The 24,757-nt window shown below is 43.7% G+C and overlaps 1 protein-coding gene across 6 annotated transcripts in view; it reads left to right on the top strand.

The window, feature by feature from the left end:
- The window catches only part of ASAP1 (ArfGAP with SH3 domain, ankyrin repeat and PH domain 1), a 417,488-nt gene that overhangs the window by 374,296 nt on the left and 18,435 nt on the right, over window positions 1–24,757 (top strand). For all 6 annotated transcript variants that reach the window (XM_074387136.1, XM_074387137.1, XM_074387138.1 and 3 more), the window contains 2 exons: window positions 16,549–16,618; window positions 20,231–20,289. In XM_074387136.1, the coding sequence (XP_074243237.1) occupies window positions 16,549–16,618; window positions 20,231–20,289 (129 nt within the window). The remainder of the gene's footprint in view (window positions 1–16,548; window positions 16,619–20,230; window positions 20,290–24,757) is intronic.

Genomic DNA, 24,757 nt, shown 5'->3' with positions numbered 1-24,757 from the left:
GACTTTCGTATCACAAATTAATCTCCTTTCCCAATTTCTCTAAATTTTAATCCTCTCGTTCAGTTGGTTTTATTTCTTGTAAGATTTAAAGTGCTTTATTCACGTTATGTAGACTCAAACATTCCTCAAAAATTTACCAAATTCCTGTTTTCTGGCTTGAAAATCATTACTTTTTTAGATTTTCCCGTCACTCAAGCAGGACTAGCAGCTGGTCATTTTTCCTCCCATTGTTAGTGGTGCAGGGAACATTTTTTATTAAACAAAATTTATCAGAGTGCCCAACAGTGAGCTGTGAGCATTAGAACCTTTTCCATATGTGGACACTTCTGTCGGCCAGTTTCTTACCAGCTAAGAGCCTCTCACCTACAACCAGCCTTGAAGGACAAAAATCATCATCTGTCGTCGGCCACAGACTTTATATTTTTGAAATCAAAATTTTAAATTAAAAAAAAAAATTAAAATTTTTTTAAAATTTTGATTTTAGAAAGGCTGTGTTGGTATACATGCATGTATGTGAGATATACTACCTATGGACACAGCTCAGTGACGGGCATGTGTTGGTGCATGCATACACAGCTGGACTTCCCCTTAGAAAGGTTACAGTTGCTCTGATCCTGGTGCTTGTGGTCTGTGTTGTATTGTCACTGCTTGGTTTTATCCCTCCCCGCCTCCTGCTGACATTGTATTCTAGAAGCCAAAGACAGGGCCCAGACCTGTTATCAGTGAGACACTTAGGGGATCAGCCTCCTAAGCAACCTTACTCTCTGATGCCTTCAGCTTCCCTCTGTGGATGCATATTTCCAGTGCTCTTATGTTCCTTTAAACCACCCACCTCTGCTCGGCCCATGAGGATCAGGGCCTTTAACTGTGAGAGATCAGAACTGAGGGGTAGATACCAGGCATGAGCAGGTAGTGAAAGAACAGCTCCTTAGCTCTTACCAGGCCTTACCTCTCCACCCCTAAAGCTGAACATATCTGCCATGTTGGGGTACACTACATTCCCAAAAATTCTACTTTTTTCTCTGAGATTTGAGCCTTTACTTACAGTATGCCCTCAGCCTAGAATCTTCTTCCCTCTACTTCTTTATGTTAATGTTTAGCCATCTTTCAAGATCTACTCTCCTGGGATCTGCTTAAAAGGCCTTCCCCAATCCATCCATCACTCCTCACTCCTACTCTTTGTCCCCCCTGGTATAACTGGTATCACAGTGGCTGTTATGCCCGTCTTTCCCAGTTCCTGAACTTCTGAGGGTATGTACTGCTTCTCTCTACAGAGCAAAAGTGCTCTGATGTGGACCCTGGTGTCATACTGTCTGGATTCTCATTTCATCTCTACCACTCGATAGCCTTGTGATTTTCAGCAAATATTATTTGTTCAGTCCCAAAGTTTCTCCAAGTATAATATGGGGCTAATAATAGTGTCTGTTTTGCATATAGAGTTATCATGAAGATTCAATGAGAAGAACATATAAAAAACAACCAAAATATAGGAAGCACCCATTAAGTGGTAGCTACTGTTAGCCATTATTCTCAGTCTAGCATTTTGCTGTATAGCTAGAGATGGGAGAAACCCGCATTAGTTTCCTGAGGCTCCTGTAACGCATACCGCAAACTGGATGTCTTAAAATAACCAATTTATTCTCTCAGTATTAGAAGCAAGAAGTCCAAAATCCAGCAGGGCTTTGGTCCCTCCAGAGGGTCTGTAGGAAGAATCTGTTTCTTGCCTCTCAGCCTCTGGTGACTCCAGGCATTCCTTGGAGCAGTGTAGCTGGGGTGGTGCAGCCTCTGCCTTCATGTCATCTCCCCACTGCCGCCACCTTTCTGCGTTCTCAAAACTGCTTTTGTCTCTCTCTCATAAGGGTACATGTGATTGTATTTAGGACCCACCTGAATTTCCTATGATAATCTCCTTGTCTCAAGATCCTTAATTATATTTACAAAGACCCTTTTTCCTAGTCAGGTCACATTTACAAATTCCAGGGATCAAGACTTGATGTCTTTGGGTGGCCATTTTTCAACCTACCACAGCTTGCTCTCTGACCCCCAAAGAGTCACATCCAACTCACATGCAAAATATATTTACCCCATCCCAACAACCCCAAAATCCTCAAACCCTGTCTTGGCCGTTGTTTTTTCTCGTCTTAAGAAGATGTGAGCTGTCACGTAACTGCCAGATGTACTTCTCTCCCTACTGTTCCTTCAATTTTCTCCTTGTCAGCAGCTCTCCATTCTTATAGATAAATGGGTTCACCCTGATTGCTTGCCTAATATTAAATAAGGAATCAAACTTGTAAAGTAGGCAAGACTCGAGGCCTCCTGTCCCAATCTGTTTTAGGCCACTGGTTCACACCACCACTCTGTTGTACCTGCTAGTCTCACTAAGCATTCATAGAGCAGCACTGGCATCACTCCCATGACCTGCCTGCAGCACAGCAGCCTCTTTCCTCAGCCAGGAGGAAGTTTCCACCTGTTTATTTCATTGGTTTTTGTTTTTGGCTTTTTGTTTGTAGGTTTGTTTGAGACGGTCTCTCTCTGTTGCCCAGGATGGAGTGCAGTGGTATAGTTTCAGCTCACTGCAGCCTCCACCTCATGGGTTCAGGCAGTTCTCCTGCCTCAGTCCTCCCTAGTAACTGGGATTACAGACACCCACCACCACGCCCAACTAAATTTTTTTATTTTTAGTAGAGGTAGGGTTTCACCATGTTGGCCAGGCTGGTCTCAAACTCCTGACCTAAAGTGATCCACCCATCTCGGCCTCTCAGAGTGCTGGGATTATAGTCATGAGCCACCACCATCAGCCCAGCTGTCAAGTCTGAAGCCTGTACCCTTGGTTGGTTCCCCCACATTTGTGTTTCTGGTCTCAGGGGCACCTCTGACATTCTGCTCCTCTGCAGAGTAGCCATAACTGACAAGTCTTGGCTCTGCTGTTTTCTATGCTGATGATTAGCCCTGCCCAATCTTGCACTAACCTTTAAGAAAGAGGTAGAAGGAGGTTTAAGAAGGAAGTAGATCTTTCATTTGGCCTTGGAAGATGAGTGGAATAGGCGGGAAGAAATAAGCAAGGCAGTTGATGTTGAGACATTTGTGAGAACGATGGCCAGAGATTGTAACCTTATGCATCTACTTCATAAAAGACTACACTTCATTCGTTACAGAGAGTCTGTCTTTCCCCCTCTGGAATTCCATTTCATCCCTTCATAAACTCTTTTTTCTTTGTTTTTGGGACAGGGTCTTCTGTCACCCAGGCTGAAATGCAGCGGCGTAATCATAGCTCACTGCAACCTCCACCTCACAGGCCCAAGCTGCCTTCCCACCTCAGTCTCCTGAGTAGCTGGGACTACAGGGGTGCACCAGCTAATTTTTGTATTTTTTGTGGAGACGGGTTTCACTATGTTGCTCAGGCTGGTCTCAAACTCCTGAGTTAAGTGATCCACCTACCTTGGCCTCCTAGAGTGCCAGGGACTACACACATGAGTCACCACGCCTGGCCCATAAGTTCTTAATACAGGTTTATGGCTTGTAAGGAAAAAGAAGATGACAATTCTTCATTATTTAGAATCTTCGGATCAAAAACTACATGCATAATATTTTATAAGGCCATCACTTGTAAGCGCCCTCACAAAAGTGCTAGGCACTGTGTTGAGCACTTTGCATGTGTTCACGTACCTCATTCTTAACCACAGTCACACGGAGAGAAAATGCTATTATTGTTATCTCAACTTTGAGATGCAGAAAGGTAACATGATTTACACTTTCTCATAGCTCGTACATGGGGGGGTCAGGATTCACCTGCAGCCTTTGTGGCTGAGAGCCGGGCCTCCTTACCCTCTCCATGCACCACCCTGTGCTCGCAAAATGCAGGTCCACTGGCTGTTCTCCTCACAGCAGTGGTTTCTGTGCCCATGAAGCTGACTTAGCATGGTTCGCCTGGCAAGTAGCACAGGCTCTGCTGGCTGTGCCTCCTTAACCATCTGCAGCATGGCCCCCTGGTGTGCAGCTCCCACACTGCCCAGGCTGGGCAGGCCACCCCAGGCTTCTTCCTTGCCAAAACCACAACATCCACAGTGCCCAAAATAGCCACAGCATTACATTACTGAAGTCCTGCTTCTGTGATGAATCCAGCTATCTGTCTCAGGAGACTTGTAAGGCAAGCTTTTGATAGCAAAACAGATAGTCCTATGGGCAGATATGGGTTTTGTAGGGACTTTATGATTTTTGAAGTTGCATTTCATTGAACCTCTTTTTTTTTTTTTTTTTTTTTTTTTTTAAGATAATGTCTCGTTCTATCGCTTAGGCTGGAATACAGTGGCATAATCGTGGCTCACTGTAGCCTCAACCTCCCAGGCCCAAGTGATCCTCCCATCTCAGCCTCCCAAGTAACTTGGGACTTTAGGTGCGTCAAACCACACCCAGCTAATTTTTTTAATTTTTGTAGAGACAAAGTTTTACTGTGTTACCCAGGCTTAATTTTTGTAGAGACAAGGTCTTATGTTGCCCAGGCTGGTCTTGAACTCCTGGACTCAAGTGATCCTCCTACCTTGGCCTCCCAAACTTCTGGGGTTACAGGTGTGAGCCTTCTCACCCAGCCCTCATCTTTTTTTTATGACCTACTTTATAACAGACTAACATATTTAACACAATTTAAATAATAAGAAATTAGGACAAAGGGAGAATAAAGGTGGCATAGCAAGGTGAATTCCAGGAGTGTGATTTCTCAACAAAATAAGCAACATAAAGTCACATACAGTATCTGGAAGTGGGCCATGGTTTTGACCCTAAGATTCTTACAGGCAAGAGCAAAGAAAGAAATACAACTAATTGTTAGGTTCATGGTAGCCTTAAGACTAACCCTATTCTCATACCTGAGACTCTTGTAATTAGTATCTGACAGCAGTTCTCCTCCCCCACCCCCACTCTGGCCCTCCACCCTTTGGCATTTAGAGAAGTGTCTGTAGTGCACATGGGAAACCATAGCACACACCGAAAGAACATTCCAGAAGTCCAAGTTCTGATGCAGGTTCTACCAATCCCTGACAAAGTGACCTCTGAGAATCACTTACATTCCTCATCTTTGGTCACTGGGAGTTAGAATTGTATTTTTGTTTCACATAGAGCAAATAATGGATGAAAAACTCTATCAAAAATAGATTTACTGCTTATAGTTCAGAGCCGGGACTTCCAGGTAAAAAAGCTCAGTAGTTCTGGTGTCTAATCTGAAACATGCACAATTACTTATGTTCTTTTTTTCTTTTCTTTTCTTTTGCTTTTTTGGTTTTTCTTGTTGGTGGTGGTGGTTTGTTTTATTGCATAGCTGCTTATTGGAAGCAGGACTATTATTGTCCCAGTTACTGATGAGAAAATTAAAGCATAAAGAAGTCAAATGAGTTGCATAAGATCTTAAATCCAAGAATTGCAGAACTGAGATTTGAACCCATTTCTGACTCCAAAGCCTGTATAGTAATTCACTATGACAGAATACTCCTGTAGCAACCAGACCATTCACTGCTGAGCCATTGTCCCCTCTCTTTCCACAAACTCTTCTTCTGTAGCTTCGAAGCTGTAATAGGTGACCAGGAGTCTCGGCTGCACTTTCTTCCATTGCCTGCCCAGGATGTATCTCCAACCCTCTCTTACACACATCTATATGATACACTTGATACACTAAGATCCTTTTCCAAATTGCACACAGAGAGAAAAAGGGATTGAGTGGCTTCCATATTTTTGCTCCTCGTGTTCTCTTTTCAGTACTGTTTTATTTTCAGAATTTTTTCTAAGCCACAGTTTTCTTCCCAAGCACAGCAGATAGTCTTTGCATAGCTGTCTCTGCAAAGAGAGTGACAGGATTCTCGTCAACCAGACCACAGACGCCTACCCAGCCAGGTGTAAGAAGGCACTCTGTGGACACAAGTTGAAGAGCCAGCGTGGTTAGTCCTGTCTTTCTTTAGCAGGGACTACTGACTGCTGTGTGCCATAGACTGTGTTAAAAAGTGGTGTTACAGAGGCATAGAAGGCGGATCCATTCTTTGAAGTGACCACCCATTGATTAAATTAGCATCATTTCTGTTTCATGCCATTGAAGAGCAGTGAATATTACCCTTGTGTCAGGCTTCCTGTGTACTAGCCCTGTGCCCCATACTTCAAAGTTTCTTTCCTTTAGTGCTCATACCCATCTAGGGTAGTAAGTACCATGGTTGTTCCCAGGTTATAGATGAGGGAATTAAGGTTTAGCAGAATAAGAAGTCACCAAACTCATACCCACTAGTCAGCAGTACAGCTAGAATTCAAAATCACACTTGTCTAGGTCCAAAATCTGTACGTCTAATTAACCACTCGTAATAAGAAGTTGATTACCAGGGTTGGTCAAGTCAGCTCTGGAATAATTCTCAGAAAGTGACTCCAAAGATACTCTTTGAAGGTTGTATAGGAATTCACCAAAAGTGAAAGGAAACAGGCCTTCCTTACAGGGGAAAGGAATGTAAGGGGCAAAATTACAGAGACATAACAACTCACAGCACCTTTGGAGAGTGGAGACTCATTTTGAACGGCCAAAGAGTAAGGCTAAAAAAGGATTCTGGACATTTGGGCCTGTGGGTATTGGGCAGCATCCCCTGACATGATGACTTGTCTGTGTGACAGCAGAGAGAATGACCACAGCAGAGCCAGGGGGCCTTTACAGCCCTGTTGATCCCAGATTCACTCATGTATAGTTCATGTACCCTGTGTTAGTAATCGCTTGTTTGGACTGTTTTCTGCCTGGAAAGGGAGTTAATGGATGCAACAATTCATTCCCCGAAAATAAAATTTTCCTTGACGTTTTGATTGTTATAGCTCATTTAAGTGTGCATGTATAAGATTTGATATCTAGCCTTGAAGACTCAGCATTGAGCATGGTGCTAGAAAGAAATGCCAACCGGGCCAGGTGCAGTGGCTCACACCTGTAATCCCAGCACTTTGGGAGGCCAGGGCAGGAGAATCACTTGATGCCAAATATTTGAGACCAGCTGGGGAAATATAGTGAGACCTTGCCTCTATAAAATTGGAAAAAAAAAAAAAAATTCGGCATGGTGGCTCATGCCTGTAATCCCAGCACTTTAGGAGGCCAAGACAGGTGGATCATGAAGTCAGGAGTTCTAGACCAGCCTAACCAATATGGTAAAACCCCATCTCTACTACTAAATACTAAATTAATAAAAAATTTAGCTAGGCATAGTGGTGCATGCCTGTAGTCCCAGCTTCTCGGGAGGCTGAGGCAGAAGAATCACCTGAACCTGGGAGGCAGAGGTTGCAGTGACCTGAGATCACATCACTGCACTGCAGCCTGGGCAACAGAGCAAGACTGTATCTCAAAAAATAATAAAAAATTAACCTGGCATGGTGGTACGTGCCTATAGTCCTAGCTACTTGGGAGGCTGAGGCAGGAGGATCTCTTGAGCCCAGGAGTTTAAGGCTGCAGTGAGTTAGGATTATGCCACTGCACTCCCACCTGGGCAACAGAGCGAGGCCCTGTCTCTCCCTCTTTTTTTTTTTTTTTTTTTTTTTCTTTTTTGTAAAGGCCGCATGTGGTGGCTTAGACCTGTAATCCTAACACTTTGGGAGGCTAATGTGGGAAGATCACTTGGTCTCAAGAGCCCAAGACCAGACTGGTCACTATAATGAGATCCCATCTTGAAAAAAACTAATAAAAAATAAAGAAGAAAAAAAAAATACCTACCTACCTTAAAGAACATTACAGCTCAGAGGATTTTATAAGCATTGCCAAATAAGTCCTTAAATATTAAGTTACATGGGCTCATGGACATACACTGATGGTTAGTGTAATTAAAATTAAACAAAACTAAGTTTGAAAGCCTTTGGTTCTTCTGGTAATGCCAGTTTACCTCATTTCTTCTTATATCAATATCATAGAATTATAGAACATTTTGCCCAGGAGGTGAACACCCTGCCAGCCTCTCCCTCTTCAGTGGGTGCAGATTGGACCAGGAGGTGATAGATGCTAGAGTGTGGTGGTTCACAGTACAGACCCTGGAAGAGGGCTGCTGGCCCCTCTCCCAGCTTTGACCCTTACCAGTCACCTGACCTTGGGCAATTGCCTATACTTCTCGGTGTGTTTCTTCATATATAAAATGAGGGGTGATCATACTATTTATCTCATAAGCATAATTACTATGAGTATGTAGCACAGTACCTTGCTCACAATAAGTGCTCAGTAAATGATCATTGCTGTTAATAATGTTACTATAGGGTGTCTTGATGGGTCATGAAGAGCACACTGATTTGTGATCGGGACTCCCATGTACACCATTTCTATAGGGGACCTGCAGGCATTTATTCGTTTAGTCTTATTTCCTTATGTTTGGAAAAGGGTAATGATGCCAGTCTCACACTGAATATAAAAGCATGTTGGCAACCAGTGGTGCTGTTGAGCAGATGCAGGGCAGAGTGAGGATCGTTTTTTTCCTCAGCCCTGCCCTCTTCATCTGCCCTCCTGTTGCTCAGCCCCCTCAGCCAGCCCCTTCCCAGTGCCACCTAGGCAGTATTACAGTCTTCTAGGCAGAGGAGGAGATGAGGCTGCTGAAGGAAGAGATCAAGAGTTTCCAGAGCAGCTGTAGGAAGAAAGGGCAAGGAAATGAACTAGAGCCTTAGAGAGAGGGTGTCCATGCAGGGTCCTGGGGAATCTTCCTGGGCCCCCGCAGCTTGGGGCTCCATGACTGCCCTGCACTTCTCCCACCATGAAATGGATCATAGAAGAGCCTCTTTTCTTGCACATTTACCTCCACCTGTGTGCCTCTGGTTTTGCTGCTCACCCACTAGAAAGTTCTTCACCTGTCCAGGTGCTGTGTCCTACCTAGAGGGCATTCTCTACTCCCTCTCTCCCACTCCTGTGAGCAGTTTTGAAACTATTTTCTCCTCATTCAATAGCAACTGCTGTTCATCAAATTACACATTATTAGTATATTTCCTGTGCATAAGTCTCATGGGTCAGAGCATAAGCTCTGTAAGAGCAGTGACTTTTTTATGCCACCTTCTTCACATTTATGCCTTGCACATAGTAGGTGCTTAATAAATGTTAATATTTGGCCTGGTGCGGTGGCTCATGCCTGTAATCCTAGCACTTTGGGAGTTCGAGACGGGTGGATCATCTGAGGCCAGGAGTTTGAGGCCAGCTTGGCCAACATGGTAAAACTCTGTTTCTACTAAAAATACAAAAATTAGCTAGGCATGGTGGTATGCGCCTTGTAGTCCCAGCTACTTGGGAGGCTGAGGGAAGAGAATTGCTTGAACCTGGGAGGAAGAGGCTGCGGTGAGCTGAAATTGCACCATTACACTCCATCCTAGGCAATGCAGTGAGATTCCATCTCAAAAAAAAAAAAAAAAAAGTTAGTATTTGAATGAAGATCCTTGTAGTCCCAGCTACTTGAGATGCTGTGCAGGAGGAACACTTGAACCCAGGAGTTTAAGGCTACTGTGAGCCCTATTTGCATGACTAGACTTCACTCCAGCCTAGGTGACAGGGTGAGACCCTATCTTGAAAAAGAAAATGGATAAAAATGAAAAAGTGAATGAATGATAAGTCATTAAGTGCCTGAGGGCCTGGCCCAACAGATGACTGGTTTATGCACCACCCTGCTAATGGTGTTTACACGCACACTCATAACTTGTGAGTTGTGTGTTTCTTCTTAGTCTGGATATTAGGGTGTAGTCTCCTAGCATGGGGACCTCTTGGTGAACTTGAAATTTATTCTTCTTTCTCTACTCTCAAGCTAAAGACAAGATCCTGAGCCAATGGGAATGTCACCAAGTTTCAGTGATCTTCAAGGCCTTGCCACGGGGCAGCTGCTCGCCTCTTTGATATGCTCCTTTACCAGAAATAAACCACAAAGCCCAAAGCAGTGCTCAATTTTGTTTTGGTCATATGCCATATGCCAGAAATGCATAGTATTTTTGCTTGGGTCTTTTATTTATTTATTAATTTATTTTTAATTGTGCTTCAGGTTCTGGGGTACATGTACAGATCATGCAGAATTGTTGCATAGGTACATACATGGCAATGTGATTTGCTGCCTCCATCCTCCCTGTCACCTATATCTGGCATTTCTCCTCATGTTATCCCTCCCCAAACTCCCCACCCCCCTCCCCTCTGTTCCTCCCCTGGCCCCCGCAACAGACCCTGGTATCTGATGCTCCCCTCCATGTGTCCATGTGTTCTCATTGTTCAACACCCGCCTATGAGTGAGAAGATGTGGTGTTTGATTTTCTGTTCTTGTGTCAGTTTGCTGAGAATGATGGTTTCCAGATTCATCATGTTCCTACAAAGGACACAAGCTCATCGTTTTTTATGGCTGCATAGTATTCTATGATGTGTATGTGCCACATTTTCCTTGTCCAGTCTATCATTGACAAGCATTTGGGTTGGTTCCAGGTCTTTACTATTGTAAACAGTGCCAAAGTGAATGTATGTGTGCCTGTGTCTTTATAAGAGAATGATTTATAATCCTTTGGATATATACCCAGTAATGGGATTGCTGGGTCAAATGGAATTTCTGTTTCTAGGTCCTTGAGGAATCGCCACACTGTCTTCCACAATGGTTGAACTAATTTACACTCACACCGACAGTGTAAAAGTGTTCCTATTTCTCCACATCCTCTCCGGCATCTGTTGTCTCCAGATTTTTTAATGATTGCCATTCTAACTGGTGTGAGATGGTATCTCAGTGTAGTTTTGATTTGCATTTCTCTAATGACCAGTGATGATGAGCATTTTTTCATATGTTTGTTGGCCTCATATATGTCTTCTTTTGAAAAGTATTTGTTCATATCCTTCACCCAGTTTTGGATAGGTTGGTTGGTTTGTTTCTTATAAATCTGTTTTAGTTCTTTGTAGATTCTGGGTATCAGCCCTTTGTCAGATAAGTAGATTGCAAAAAATTTTTTCTCATTCTGTTGGTTGCTGGTTCACTCTAATGATTGTTTCTTTTGCTGTGCAGAAGCTCTGGAGTTTAATTAGGTCCCATTTGTCTATTTTGGCTTTTTTTTTGCCATTGCTTTTGGTGTTTTAGTCATAAAGTCCTTGCCTATGCCTATGTCCTGAATGGCTTTGCCTAGGTTTTCTTCTAGGGTTTTTATGGTGTTAGGTCTCATGTTTAAGTCTTTAATCCATCTGGAGTTAATATTAGTGTAAGGCATCAGGAAGGGGTCCAGTTTCTGCTTTCTGCACATGGCTAGACAGTTTTCCCAACACCATTTATTAAACAGGGAATCCTTTCCCCATTGCTTGGTTTTCTCCAGTTTGTCAAAGATCAGATGGTTGTAGATGTGTGGCATTGCCCTTGAGACCGCTGTTCTGTTCCATTGGTCTGTATCTCTGTTTTGGTACCATTACCATGCTGTTTTGATTACTGTAGCCTTGTAGTATAGTTTGAAGTCAGGTAGCATGATACCTCCAGCTTTGTTCTTTTTGCTTAGGATTGTCTTGGCTATGCAGGCTCTTTTGTAGTTCCATATGAACTTTAAAGTAGTTTTTTCTAGTTCTGTGAAGGTCATTGGTAGCTTGATGAAGATAGCATTGAATCTGTAAATTACTTTGGGCAATATGGCAGTTTTCACAATCTGATTCTTCCTATCCATGAGCATGGGATGTTTCTCCATCTGTTTGTGTCCTCTCATTTCCTTGAGTAGTGATTTGTAGTTCTCCTTGAAGAGGTCCTTTACATCCTTTGTTTGTTGTATTTTATTCTCTTTGTGGCAATTGTGAATGGGAGTTCACTCATGATTTGATTCTCTGTTTCTTATTGGTGTATAGGAATGCTTGTGATTTCTGCACATTGATTTTGTATCCTGAGACTTTGCTGAAGTTGCTTATAAGTTTAAGGAGATTTGGGGCGGAGTTGATAGGGTCTTCTAAATATGCAATCATGTTGTCTGCAAATAGAGACAATTTGACTTCCTCCTTTCCTAATTGAATACCTTTTTTTTTTTCTTGCCTAATTGTTCTTGCTAGAACTTCCAATACTATATTGAATAGGAGTGGTGAGCAAGGGCATCCTTCTCTAGTGCCTGATTTCAAAGGCAGTGCTTCAAGTTTTTGCCCATTCAGTATGATATTGGCTGTAGGTTTGTCATAAATACCTCTTATTGTTTTGAGATAGAGTCCTTCGATACCTAGTTTATTGGGAGTTTTTAGCATAAAGAGCTGTTGAGTTTTGTCAAAGGCCTTCTCTGCATCCATTGAGATAATCATGTGGTTTTTGTCTTTGTTTCCCTTTATGTGGTAGATTACGTTTATAAACTTGCGTATGTTGAACCAGCCTTGCCTCCCCGGGATGAAGCCTACTCGATCGTGATGGATAAGCTTTTTGATGTGTTATTGCCATCAGTTTGCCAGTATTTTATTGAAGATTTTTGCATCTATGTTCATCATGAATATTGGCCTGAAGTTTTCTTTTTTTGTTGGAGTCTCTGCCAGGTTTTGGTATCAGGATGATGTTGGTCTCATAAAATGATTTGAGAAAGAATCTCTTTTTGGATTGTCTGGAATAGTTTCAGAAGGAATGGTATCAGTTCCTCTTTGTACGTCTGGTAGAATTTGGCTGTGAACCCATCTGGACCTGGACTTTTTTTGGTTGATAGGCTATTGATTGCTGCCTCAACTTCAGCCCTTGTTATTGGTCTGTTCAGGATTTCAACTTCTTCCTGGTTTAGGCTTGGGAGGGTGCAGGTGTCCAGGAATTTATCCATTTCTTCCAGGTTTACTGGTTTATGTGCATAGAGTTGTTTGTAGTAATCTCTGATGGTAGTTTGTATTTCTGTGGAATCAGTGGTGATATCCCCTTTATCGTTCTTTATTGTATCAATTTGATTCTTCTCCCTTTCCTTTTTTATTAATCTTGCTAGTGGTCTATTTTGTTGATCTTTTCAAAAAATCATCTTCTGGATTTATTGATTTTTTTTAAGGGTTTTTTGTGTCTCTGTCTCCTTCAGTTCTGCTCTGATCTCAGTTATTTCTTGTCTTCTGCTAACTTTTGAGGTTTTCTTTTTCTTGCTCCTTTAGCTCTTTCAATTTTGATGATAGGGTGTCAATTTTAGATCTTTCCTCGCTTCTCATGTAAGCATTTATTGCTATAAATTTCCCTCTAGACACTGCTTTAAATGTGTCCCAGAGTCTGGTACATTATGTCTTCATTCTCGTTGGTTTCAAAGAACATCTGTATTTCTGCCATCATTTCATTGTTTATCCAGTCACATTCAAGAGCTAGTTTTTCAGTTTCCATGAAGTTGTGTGGTTCTAAGTTTCTTAGTTCTGAGTTCTAATTTCATTGCACTGTAGTCTGAGAGACTGTTTGTTATGATTTCCATTCTTTTCCATTTGCTGAGGAGTAATTTACTTCCAATTATGTGGTCAGTTTTAGAGTAGGTGCAATGTAGTGCTGAGAAGAATATATATTCTTTGGCTTTGGGGTGGAGATTTCTGTAGATGTCTGTTAGGTCCACTTGGTCCAGATCTGAGTTCAAGTCCTGGATATCCTTGATAATTTTCTGTCTCGTTGATCTGTCTAATATTGACAGTGGAGTGTGAAAGTCTCCCGCTGTTATTGTGTGGGAGTCTAAGTCTCTTTGTAGGTTGTTAAGAACTTACTTTATATATTTGGGTACTCCCATATTGGGTGCATATATATTTAGGATTTTTAGCTCTTCTTGTTGCATTGATCCTTTTACGATTATGTAATGCCCTTCTTTGTCTCTTTTGATCTTTGTTGATTTGAAGTCCATTTTATCAGAGACTAGGATTGCAAGTCCCGCTTTTGTTTTTGCTTTCCATTTGCTTGATAAATCTTCTTCCGTCCCTTTATTTTAAGCCTGTGTGTGTCCTTGCACGTGAGATGGGTTTCCTAAATACAGCACACCAATAGGTCTTAACCTTTTATCCAATTTCCCTTAGCCCATTTACATTTAGGGTTATTATTGTTATGTGTGATTTTGATCCTTCCGTTTTGATGCTAGTTGGATGTTTTGCCCGTTAGTTGACACATTTTCTTCATTGTGTCAATGGTCATTACCATTTGGTTCATTTTTGGGGTGGCTGGTACTGGTTGTTCCTTTCTTTGTTTAGTGCCTCTTTCAGGAGCTTTTTTAAGGCAGGCCTGGAGGTGATGAAATCTCTCAGCAACTGCTTGTTCGTAAAGGATTTTATTTCTCCTTCGCTTATGAAGCTTAGTTTGGCTGGATATGAAATTCTAGGTTGAAAGTTCTTCTCTTTAAGGATGTTGAATATTGGCCCCCACTCTCTTCTGGCTTGTAGAGTTTTTGCCAAGAGATCCACTGTCAGTCTGGTGGGCTTCCCTTTGTGGGTAACCAGACCTTTCTCTCTTGCTGCCCTTAGCATTTTTTCCTTCATTTCAACCCTGGTGAATCTGACGATTATGTGCCTTGGGGTTGCTCTTCTTGAGGAATATCTTTGTGGTGGTCTCTGTATTTCCTGGACTTGAATGTTAGCCTGCCTTGCTAGGTTGGGGAAGTTCTGGATAATATCCTGAAGAGTGTCTTCCAGTTTGGATTCATTCTCTCCATCACTTTTAGGTACACCTATCAAACGTAGATTAGGTCTTTTCACATAATCCCATATTTCTTGGAGGCTTTGTTCATTTCTTTTCACTCTTTTTTCTCTAATCTTGCCTTCTCATTTTATTTCATTGAGATGATCTTCAATCTCTGATATCCTTTCTTCTGCTTGGTCAATTTGGCTATTGAAACTTGTGTATGCTTCGTGAAGTTCTCATGTTGTATTTTTTAGCTCCATGAAGTTGTTTATATTCTTCTCTAAGCTATTTATTCTAGTTAACATTTCATCTAGCCGGACGCGGTGGCTCAAGCCTGTAATCCCAGCACTTTGGGAGGCTAAGGCAGGTGGATCACGAGGTCAAGAGATCAAGACCATCCTGGTCAACATGGTGAAACCCCATCTCTACTAAATATAGAAAAAATTAGCTGGGCATGGTGGCGCATGCCTGTAATCCCAGCTACTCAGGAGGCTGAGGCAGGAGAATTGCCTGAACCCGGGAGGCGGAGGTCGCAGTGAGCCGAGATCGCGCCATTGCACTCCAGCCTGGGTAACAAGAGTGAAACTCTGTCTCAAAACAAAAAACAAACAAACAAAAAAATTTCATCTAACCTTTTTTTGAGATTTATTACCACCCACCTTCTGAAGCCTGTTTCTGTCAATTCATCAGATTCATTCTCCATCCAGCTTCTTTCCCTTCCTGGTATGGAGTTGTGATCCCTTGGAGGAGGAAAGTCTTTCTGGTTTTTGGTGTTTTCATCCTTTTTGCTCTAGTTTCTTCCCATCTTTGTGGCTTTATCTACCTGTGGTCTTTGTAGTTGTTGACTTTCAGATGGGGTCTCTGAGTGGACGTCCTTTTTGTTGATGTTGAAGCTATTTCTTTCTGTTTCTTAGTTTTCTTTCTAAGTCAGGCCCCTCTGCTACAGGACTGCTAGAGGTTCATCCCAGACCCTGCTGCTTGGGGATCACCCACAGTAGCCACAGAACAGTAAGGGTTGCAGCTAGTTTCTTCTTTTGTCTTCATCCCAGAAGGGTACCTGCCAGATGTCAGCCTGAGCTCTCCTTTATGAGGTGTCTCTTTGGGTATCAGGGGTCAGGGAGCTGCTTGAGGAGACAGTCTGTCCCTTATAGGAGCTCAAGTGCTATGCTGGTAGCTCCATTGTTCTGTGCAGAGCTGCTGGGCAGGTACGCTTAAGTATGCTGCAGCAGAACTCATAACTGCCTCTTTTTCCAGGTTCTCTGTCCTAAGAAGGTCAGGCTTTATTTATAAGTTCCTGACGTGCTGCTACCTTTTTTCATAGATGATGCCCTGTCCAGCATGGAGTTAGTCTAGTCAGATTCTGCCAGCAGAGGCATTGCTGAGCTGCTTCAGGCTCTGCCCAGCTGTTGTGTGAACTTCCTTGAGGTGTTTTTTATAGAGGTACAGTTAGAACTGCCTCGGTAGTGGCATACGCCCTTACCCCCACTGACCTGGACCATCCTGGGTCCAGCTGTGCTTGCTGTGAAACTCTCAATCCAGAGCATTTCAGATTGTTTGTTTTGTGGGGGTGGTACCCACTGAGCCAGATCACCTGGCTCCCTGTCTCAGCCCCCTCCCTTTCAGTTGAATGGGCAGCTCTGTCTCCCAGGCATTCCAGGTACCGGTTGAAACGGCTGCCCAGATTTGTGTGAGTTTCTGTGTGTCAACCCACAGCACCGGCTAAAACAGCTGTGCTGGAAACTTGTGGCTCTTTTTGACCCGGGAATCTTCTGGTCTGTGGGCAGTGAAAACTCGTTTGGAAATGCAGTGATCACTCACCCTCTGCGTTGTTCTTGCTGGGAACTGCACTCCAGAGCTGTTCCAATTCAGCCATCTTGGCTCTTACTTCAGCTTGGGTCTCTTAAATGCCTTTCTGGAACTTGAGCAATGCCTATCTGTAGGCCAAACCCATATATTCTCATATTGCATTTCCCCATCTGCAGATGCATCTTTTCACATTTGGTTTTCCTTGTAGGTAACGATGTGGGTCCATCATCTTCAAGTAAGACCACAAACAAGTTCGAGGGGCTATCCCAGCAGTCAAGGTAAGCCATCTCAGCACTTCCTTTCCCCTGTTGGATCCATTGATGAAATGGACAGAATCTAGAAATGAGTTTTCATGGATTTTGTAGTGCTGCTCAAAGCTGTGGTCAGCTGAGGGGGGCTGCCCACGACGAGAAGCCAGACGTTCACTCTTGGCTTGCGTGCACATCTTGTGGCTGGACTGGGCACAGGTCTACAGACCGTGCTCTGAGCAGCACCGCTGTCCACCCAGTTCACAGACAGGAGCTAACCTCACTTCCCAGTGGTCACAGGGTTGTGCAATGGTCTCGAACAAAATTCCTGTCAGAATGAATTTTTATTCTTGATACTTTAATCAAATAACTTTGTTACTTTCCCTCTTGACTCCTTTTGCAGATTTGGGAATGAAAAGATACTCTTTAGGGAAATCTGATCGCCCAGAGATTTTCAGTCATAAAAATATCACTCTTTTCAAGTTCTCTGTTTCTGAGATTTTTTTTTTAGACTAGGCTGACAGCAGTGTTCTTTTCTTCCCTTTTTTCACTGAAATTGTATACTTGAGGAGATTTTTTATGGGCAGTTTTTATGCAGCCCTACCCCAAAGGGTTTTCTCTGGAGGTGCTGTCTGAGAAAAGGATAGAGAGCCACTTCCAGACCCAAACTTCAGGGAGAAAGAGTCAGATGGTGTGTGGGGGTTGCTTTCCAGAGTTTCTGAAAGATGAAAAAACAAAATCACTTTATTTTTTGAGACAGGGCTTTGCTCTGTCACCCATGCTGGAGTGCAGTGATAGAATCACAGCTTGCTGTAACCTCAATCTCCTGGGCTCAAGAGGTCTTCCTGCCTCAGCCTCCCAAGTAGCTGGAACCAGAGGTGTGCACCACCTTACTTGGCTGATTTTATTTTTATTTTTATTTATTTGTAGCAATGAGGTCTCAGCTTGTTGCCCAGGCTTGTCTCAAACTTCTGGGCTGAAGTAGTCCTCCCACTTCGGCCTCCCAAAGTGCTAGGATTACAAACATGAGCCACCATATCTAGCCTTTTAAAAATACCATTATCATATGTACTCTGTAGGCCCAATTACTATTATCCTCAGTTTTGCAGGTGAGAAGAGTGAGGCCCAGAGGCTTTAGGTGGTGGGCGCAGATGTCAGAGCCAGCTCTCCAGCCTGCTTGTTCTCCTGACTCCACATTCAATGCCCTTTCCTTGCTCTTGTGCCCTGCCTTTCATTCCTCACTCACCTTCCTTCAGCCCTAATTTGGGGGACCCTGTAAAACTAAAATTCTGGTCTTTGTATTCCAGAATGGGGAGAGTATCTGACAATTCAAAAACATTCATAAAAGGTGTTTAAAGGCTAGACACGGCTCACCTGTAATCCCAGCACTTTGGGAGGCTGAGATGGGAAGATCGCTTGAGCCCAGGATTTGAGACCAGCCTGGGCAATACAGGGAATACAAGGAAGACCTTGTCTCTTCTAAAAATTTAAAAAAAAAAAAAAAAAAAAAATCAGCCAGGCATGGTGGCACAGGCCTGTAGTCCCAGCTGTACGGAAGGCTAAGGCAGGCAAGAGGATCACCTGAGCCCAGGAAATTGAGGCTGCAGTGAGTCGTGATTGCACCTCTGTACTCCAGCTGGGGTGACAGCAAGACCCTGTACCAAACAAAAAAGTTTTGGCCAAGCACAGGGGCTCCCGCCTATAATCCCAGCGCTTTGGGAGGCCAGAGCAGGGAGATCACTTGAGGTTAGGAGTTCGAGACCAGCCTGGCCAACGTGATGAAACCCTGTATCTACGAAAAATACAAGAATTAGCCAAACATGATGTTGCGCACCTGTAGTCCCAGCTACTCAGGAGGCTGAGGCAGAAGAATCACTTCAACCTGGGAGGTGGAGGTTGTGGGAAGCGAGACCACACCACTGCACTGCAGCCTGGTAAACAGAGCAGGACTTAATCTCAAAAACAAAAGTTTTTAAACAAAATCAATCTGATTGTGAACTAGAGCTTTTGGCAACTCATTAAGCTTGTTTGGGTGTTTTTTTTTGAGGAGTCTCTTTTACCCAGGCCGGAATGCGGTGGCATGATCTCAGCTCACTGCAACCTCCATCTCCCAGGTTCAGGCAATTCTCCTGCCTCAGCCTCTCGTTAGCTGGGACTACAGGTGCATGCTGCCATGTCTGGCTAACTTTTTGTGTTTTTAGTACAGATGGAGTTTCACCATGTTGGCCAGACTAATCTAGAACTCCTGACGTCACTCAGATGATTCACCTGCCTTGGCCTCCCAAAGGGCTGGGGTTGCAGGCGTGAGCCACTGCATCCAGCCAACTCATTAAGTTTTCAGTCTCCTCCCTCACTGCACACAGTGCCACCAACAGAAGGGTCCTGTGTTCATTTCTAATAGGAGCAAGCCCAGGTTCCGCAGCACAGCACAGGAGCTTGTGCAAAAGAAGCGTCTGAGCCTCTAGGCTTTGGCCTTGCTAGCATGGCCAGGAATGACCATTGCCCACACACCAGTCATGGGTGTGCCTAGGAAGATGCTGAGACATAGCACAAGAAAAATATACCCCAAAAATGTCAGAAGCAAAGCCCTCTCACGTTTACTGTTCTTGTTTAGAGGCAGCTTTATCTCAACGAGATCCCCCAGTTGCCCAGAGGCAGGAGGATTTCAAGTGAGCTGAGGAAAGAGCAGTGAAGACTAAGGTTGGCCAAGTGCCAGGACAGAAGGGAGCACACACATTTTGTCTTCTTTCTTTGATTCCTTTTTGTTTTGTTGGTTGGTTTGGCTTTTACTTTTCTTTTAAATACAGTTAGGATAGAAAAAAGCAGCAGCTGCCAAACTCTTAGGACATCAGGGCACGGAGAGACGAGTTAATACAGGGGTTCTTGGCAGGTGGGGCTCAGGCACTCAGCTACTGCTGCTTCTCAGGCATGCAGGCCTCCTGGCATCCTCTCAGAATGCCGAAGCTTCAAAGCCTCTTGTTAAAGAGAAATAGTGGCTTCCACCTGATGCAGACCACTGATAGCACTGGGGTCTCGGTTGCAGAAGTTAACATTTGATGATTCAGACAACTTAGCGTGGACCTGTATTCCAGGGACTTGGGCCTTTGTCGCCCTCATTTACCTGTCCTCCAAAAGGAGGGCAAGGCCAAGGAGAGCCTGGAGGCCCGAGAACCAAGCTCTTTGCTTTACTATAGTAGAGGAAGTGAGGGCTCTGGAGGCCAGCAGAGCTAGGGATGAATTTCCACTTCCACTTCTGACCCGTGTAGGACCTTCTGCCAGCCACCAGCACCTTCATTCCCTTCCATTACCTTGTCTGGAAACACAGAGCTGTTTTGTGGGATCATGTGGGATGAGTTACTTCTGTGGACTACATTGGGGTCACCACTTAGAGTGTGCCAGGTCCCTTCATAAATGCTTTGAAATGGAGGCGTTGGGCTTTATCATTAAGAGGGAATTTTTTTCACCCTTTCACTGTGCCTCTTCAGCCAGGCAAACTGAAATATGGAAAATAGACTGTAATCTTTGGTTAAAGAAATTTTGAAAGCATTCTTCAGATGATTATGTAAATGCCTTGAATTTCCTTGAATCACTAATGATATTCTAGCACTTTTAGATCCTAAATGATTCTTATTTGTTAATTAGCACCAGTTCTGCAAAGACTGCCCTTGGCCCAAGAGTTCTTCCTAAACTACCTCAGAAAGGTAAGACCTATCTTTTTCATATTCACATGTAATTAAAATGTCACTAACCCCTCCAAGGGGCCCAAGGTTTTAATCTCTCTTGTTCACTGATCCACCCCAAATGCTTAGAGCAGCACCTGGGATATAGTGAATGCCTAGTAAATACTTGTTAAATGACAAAAGGTATTTATAAATTCATATTTGTTCATTAACAAAGCACCGTACTTTTGCAGAATACGTAATACTTTTGTAGAAGATATATTATTATAATCCCCACGTACCATTTTTTCTCCCGTTGTAAACATAATCCGAGAGACCTTGGAACCAACACTGGCCTTACCACTTAGTAGCTATGTAGCCTTGGCCAGGTGATACAGTAGCTTCACTCAACCTGAAATTCCTCATATGTAAAATCGGGGAAATAATACTTACATCATGAGGTTTTGTAAGGACAAAATGAAGTCATGCTTCAGAAAGTCCCTAGCAAGTGGGTGGCAAAGGAATCCTTCCCTGGGATGGCATCTGTCGTGCAGAGTAGAGATACCCATGCTTTCCAGAATACAAGAAAGCAGTGTCTATAAATGCTGCTTTTTTGCCAAGCTAAGACACTCAGCTCTCTGACCAAGTCTTCTTTAATGCTGATAAGCTTTTCATTTGTAAAACCAAAATTTAAGTCTTATTACAATACAAGTGATAGTTCTGCCTTTTTTTTTTTTTTTTTTTTTGTTACCATACCTTACCTTTAGAGTTGCAAAATAACCTCTAGGAGCATCTAGGTCATTCCCTCCTGCAAGGCCAGCAGGGCCCACCTTGGATACAGATGGGAGCTCAGAGGAGCTCAGGGTCTGCTCCTTGAATTTTCAGTGCCAGCAGCAAGACTTGTGATCCCAGTCCAGTTCTCTGTTGCCTAGTTTTAGCAGAAGTCAAACTGGGGTTTAGTACTGGGAAGCTGAAATTGAACCACTCTCTAGAGTTCTTCAGAGAAGTAACACACTTTGAAGAACACTGGCTGTTCAGGCCAGGCTCCTGTTTAGTAAGATGAGGGGATTCCCAAATGGCTGCTGATTCACTCTCCATAGAACACATGCAAGACTTCCCTTGAGTTTGCTGAATCTTTATCCAGGATGGGGATTGGTTTTTGCTGCCTTTTATTTTTAAAATCTGCCCAAAGGGCTCTTTTAATCTCAAAGGAGTTTGACACAAACTTCCAGGCATGTACCCCCATCGACAGTGTGCCCAGATTCCATCCCAGATCTCTCACACATCACCCCTGCTGCTCCAGCTTGCTTCCTTCAGCACCAGACCCCAGCACTTCTCAGTGCCTGTGGGACTTCACTGTGGCTGCTCCCAGCCCTTTCCTATGTTCATCCCCTCTGTGCCCTCCCTCGCCTCACACCATGGTGTCAGTTCATCACCAGAGTCACTCCCTGATGTGCTCCGTCAGCTCCTGCCCCTCCTGTTCTGAGTTCTGCCACTCTATTGACTTCTGAGAGGCACAGTCAGAGTGGCAGCCTGGTTCTCCACATGACCGCTGACCTTACATGGTCATCTGGGGCTGCCCAGCAGTCCTGACACCACGACCTTTCAGCCCACTCCCCGGCACTCTCTCCTATCCTTAGGAGCTCCTTGTTTCTGTTCCTTACTGAGTCAGCACAGGAGTCCACCCCTACTATCATCTGCCAGGTATAGTGGCCATAGTCCTAAGGTAAATGCTGTACCCTCTCACCCCTTTGGGGACAGACTCCAGCACATGTCCCTCCCTCTTTTGCAATGCTGTTCCCTTCCATCTGACCCGCCCTATCAGGGCAGGCCTGCTCTCAATACCCTTCAAGACCTGTGTCCCTCCCACCACCACCCCCTTGCACCCATGCTCTCTCTGGCTCTTCTCTGGCTCTCTGTCTCTCTCTCTCTCTTTCTCTCTCTCTCTTTCTCTCTCTGTGTGTGTGTGTGTGTGTGTGTGTGTGTGTGTGTTTACTATTTGGAATTTCCCATAATATATACAGAAATACAAAAAAAAGACACAGAATAGTATCCTGCAGCCTCCTCCACCACACCCACTTACTTATCACCCATTCTAGCACTTACCAGCTTGCACCTGATCTTGCTTCATCTTGTTTTTTACCCAGCCACTCTCCGTAATTCTGTAGCAAATCCCAGCCAGTTGTATACACATGCAGTTCTATTATTACATCAAACAATTTCATCATGTCTAAAAAATCAAAAATTTCTTAATATCATCAAATACCAAGTGTTACATATCCAGCTGTCTCACAACTCCCTTTCCCTTTTTTTCTTTAAGAAATTGTTTGTTTGAATAAGAATTAAAATAAGGTCCACATATCATAGTTGACTGATATGCCTCTAAGTGTCTTCGGCTAAAGTTTTCCCTGCATCTCTCTCTTTTTATTTGTTGAAGAAACTGGGCTATTTGACCTATAGATTTCTCCAGTCTGGATACCATCCTCATATGTTTGTTCATTTAACATGTTCCTCTATCTGCCGTAGTTCCTCTTAATTGGAAATTGATTGCAGAAACTGATCGGATAGATTCAGGCTTTGGCAAAACCGCTTCATAGATGGTAGCGTGTTCCATCACAAGGTGTACACCATTGTGTTGCCTCTGTATGTGAAGTTCACAGCTGTTAATGCTCAGAGAAAAGATTCATGCGTCCGTCCTCTCATCCCATCCCGCTGTAAGCCGACAGACTGGTAGTTAAGCCTCAGCCCTGTCTCACTTGGCCATCTGCAGTTTTTGGAACAGTTACAGCTTCTCTCCTGCCTCGAATGCTATGCTTGTCTTCTGGACACCCCCTGTCTACTCTCGCTGCACTGTCAGTTCCTTCCTGATCCCCTTAGCTGCTTTCTCTTCTCCTCAGCCCTGCATGTTGGGCACCACAGGCCGCACTCATGGACTGCTTCTGTTCTGTATCTTCCCTTACTCCTTAAGTCATCCAAACAGTCCCACAGATTTATACCCATCCAGAAAGCTCTACATTTCTATCTCCTGCCAAAGGGTCTATCCATAATCCAAATTCACCAACAACAGCCTATTTCATATTGCCACTTGATGCCTGTGGGGAAAATTCTCTAACCGTTTTTCCCCTGCTCTCACATCACAACAATCAACACAGAAGAAGACTTCTGTGACAAACGTGAGGGGATTTTTCCCCACGCACCAAGCAGCAGACACCAGCTGGATGTCTTCTCATTCAGTTGCGACACTGTCCGCCTGGAGATATTGGCAGTCCCACTGGGTGAAAGCTCAATCTCCAAAACTGCCCCCCACCACACACACACGCCAGTTGCAAGTCCAGGCCTTCAAAACTTCTGACTGACTGGCTTCAAATTGGGATTCCTACGACTCCCTCGTGGAGTTCATTTAATTTGCTGGAGTAGCTCACATAACTCAGGGAAACACATTTACCAGTTTATTATAAAGGATATTGCAAAGGATACAGATAAATGTGTAGGGCAAGGTATAGGGGAATAGGTGCTGTATTCGTCTGTTTTCACGCTGCTGATAAAGACATACCTGAGGCTGAGTAATTTATAAAGAAAAAGGTATAATGGACTCACAGTTCCACGTGGCCAGGGAGGCCTCACAAACATAGCAGAAGATGAAAGGCATGTCTTACATTGCAGCAGGCAAGAGAAAAATGAGAGCCAGGTGAAAGGGGAGACCCCTTATAAAACCATCCAATCTCATGAGACTTATTCACTACCATCAGAATAGTATGGGGGAAACCGCCCATCCCCCGTGATTCAATTATCTTCCATTGGGTCCCTCCTACAATGTGTGGAAATTATGGGAGCTATAATTCAAGATGAAATTTGGGTGGGGACACAGCCAAGCCATATAAGTGCAGGGCTTCCAAGCTCTCCCTGGAAATTCCAGGAGCCTCCACATGGTCAGCTCTCCAGTAGCTCACTAAACCCTGTCCTCTTGACTTTCTATGAAAGCTTCATGATGTTAGCATTCCTTCCCCCAGGGTATAGGGTAGGACCCACAATTGGATTAGAGGCCTGCCTGTGAGACCTGGCACACCCAACATTATAACAGAAGACTGCAACAAGGTCTTTAAGCCAGAAACCATGGATGGAAACTGACACGTGACACCACAGCCCTACTTGCTGGTTTTCTGCTATGGATCCTTTATATCAAATATATATATATATATATATATACACACACACACAATCACAAATGTTAGTCCAGTCCATCATAGTGTATGAATGTCTCCCAGGATGATGAGGACATTCTAGTTTGTAGGATTTCTTTCAGTATTGTCCACAAGCAGGAGTGGCCTTGGGAAATACACAGCCTCATCCTCTTATGCATCTGGAATCACTGAGCTAAGAGGCAATGTTATCTCTTGCCCTGAGACTCTTTTGAGTTGTTAATGTAACATTGAATTTTCCTAAATTCATAACCCACTTATTTGTTTACTCTCTGCTACTATTTCTCCTTCTCTCCATTAATCTCCAAACT

The sequence above is a fragment of the Saimiri boliviensis genome, chromosome 15 (assembly GCF_048565385.1).
Source record: "Saimiri boliviensis isolate mSaiBol1 chromosome 15, mSaiBol1.pri, whole genome shotgun sequence".
Taxonomy (NCBI): domain Eukaryota; kingdom Metazoa; phylum Chordata; class Mammalia; order Primates; family Cebidae; genus Saimiri; species Saimiri boliviensis.
Note: the sequence above shows the minus strand (reverse complement) of the source record. Positions and strands in the feature narration are given on the sequence as shown.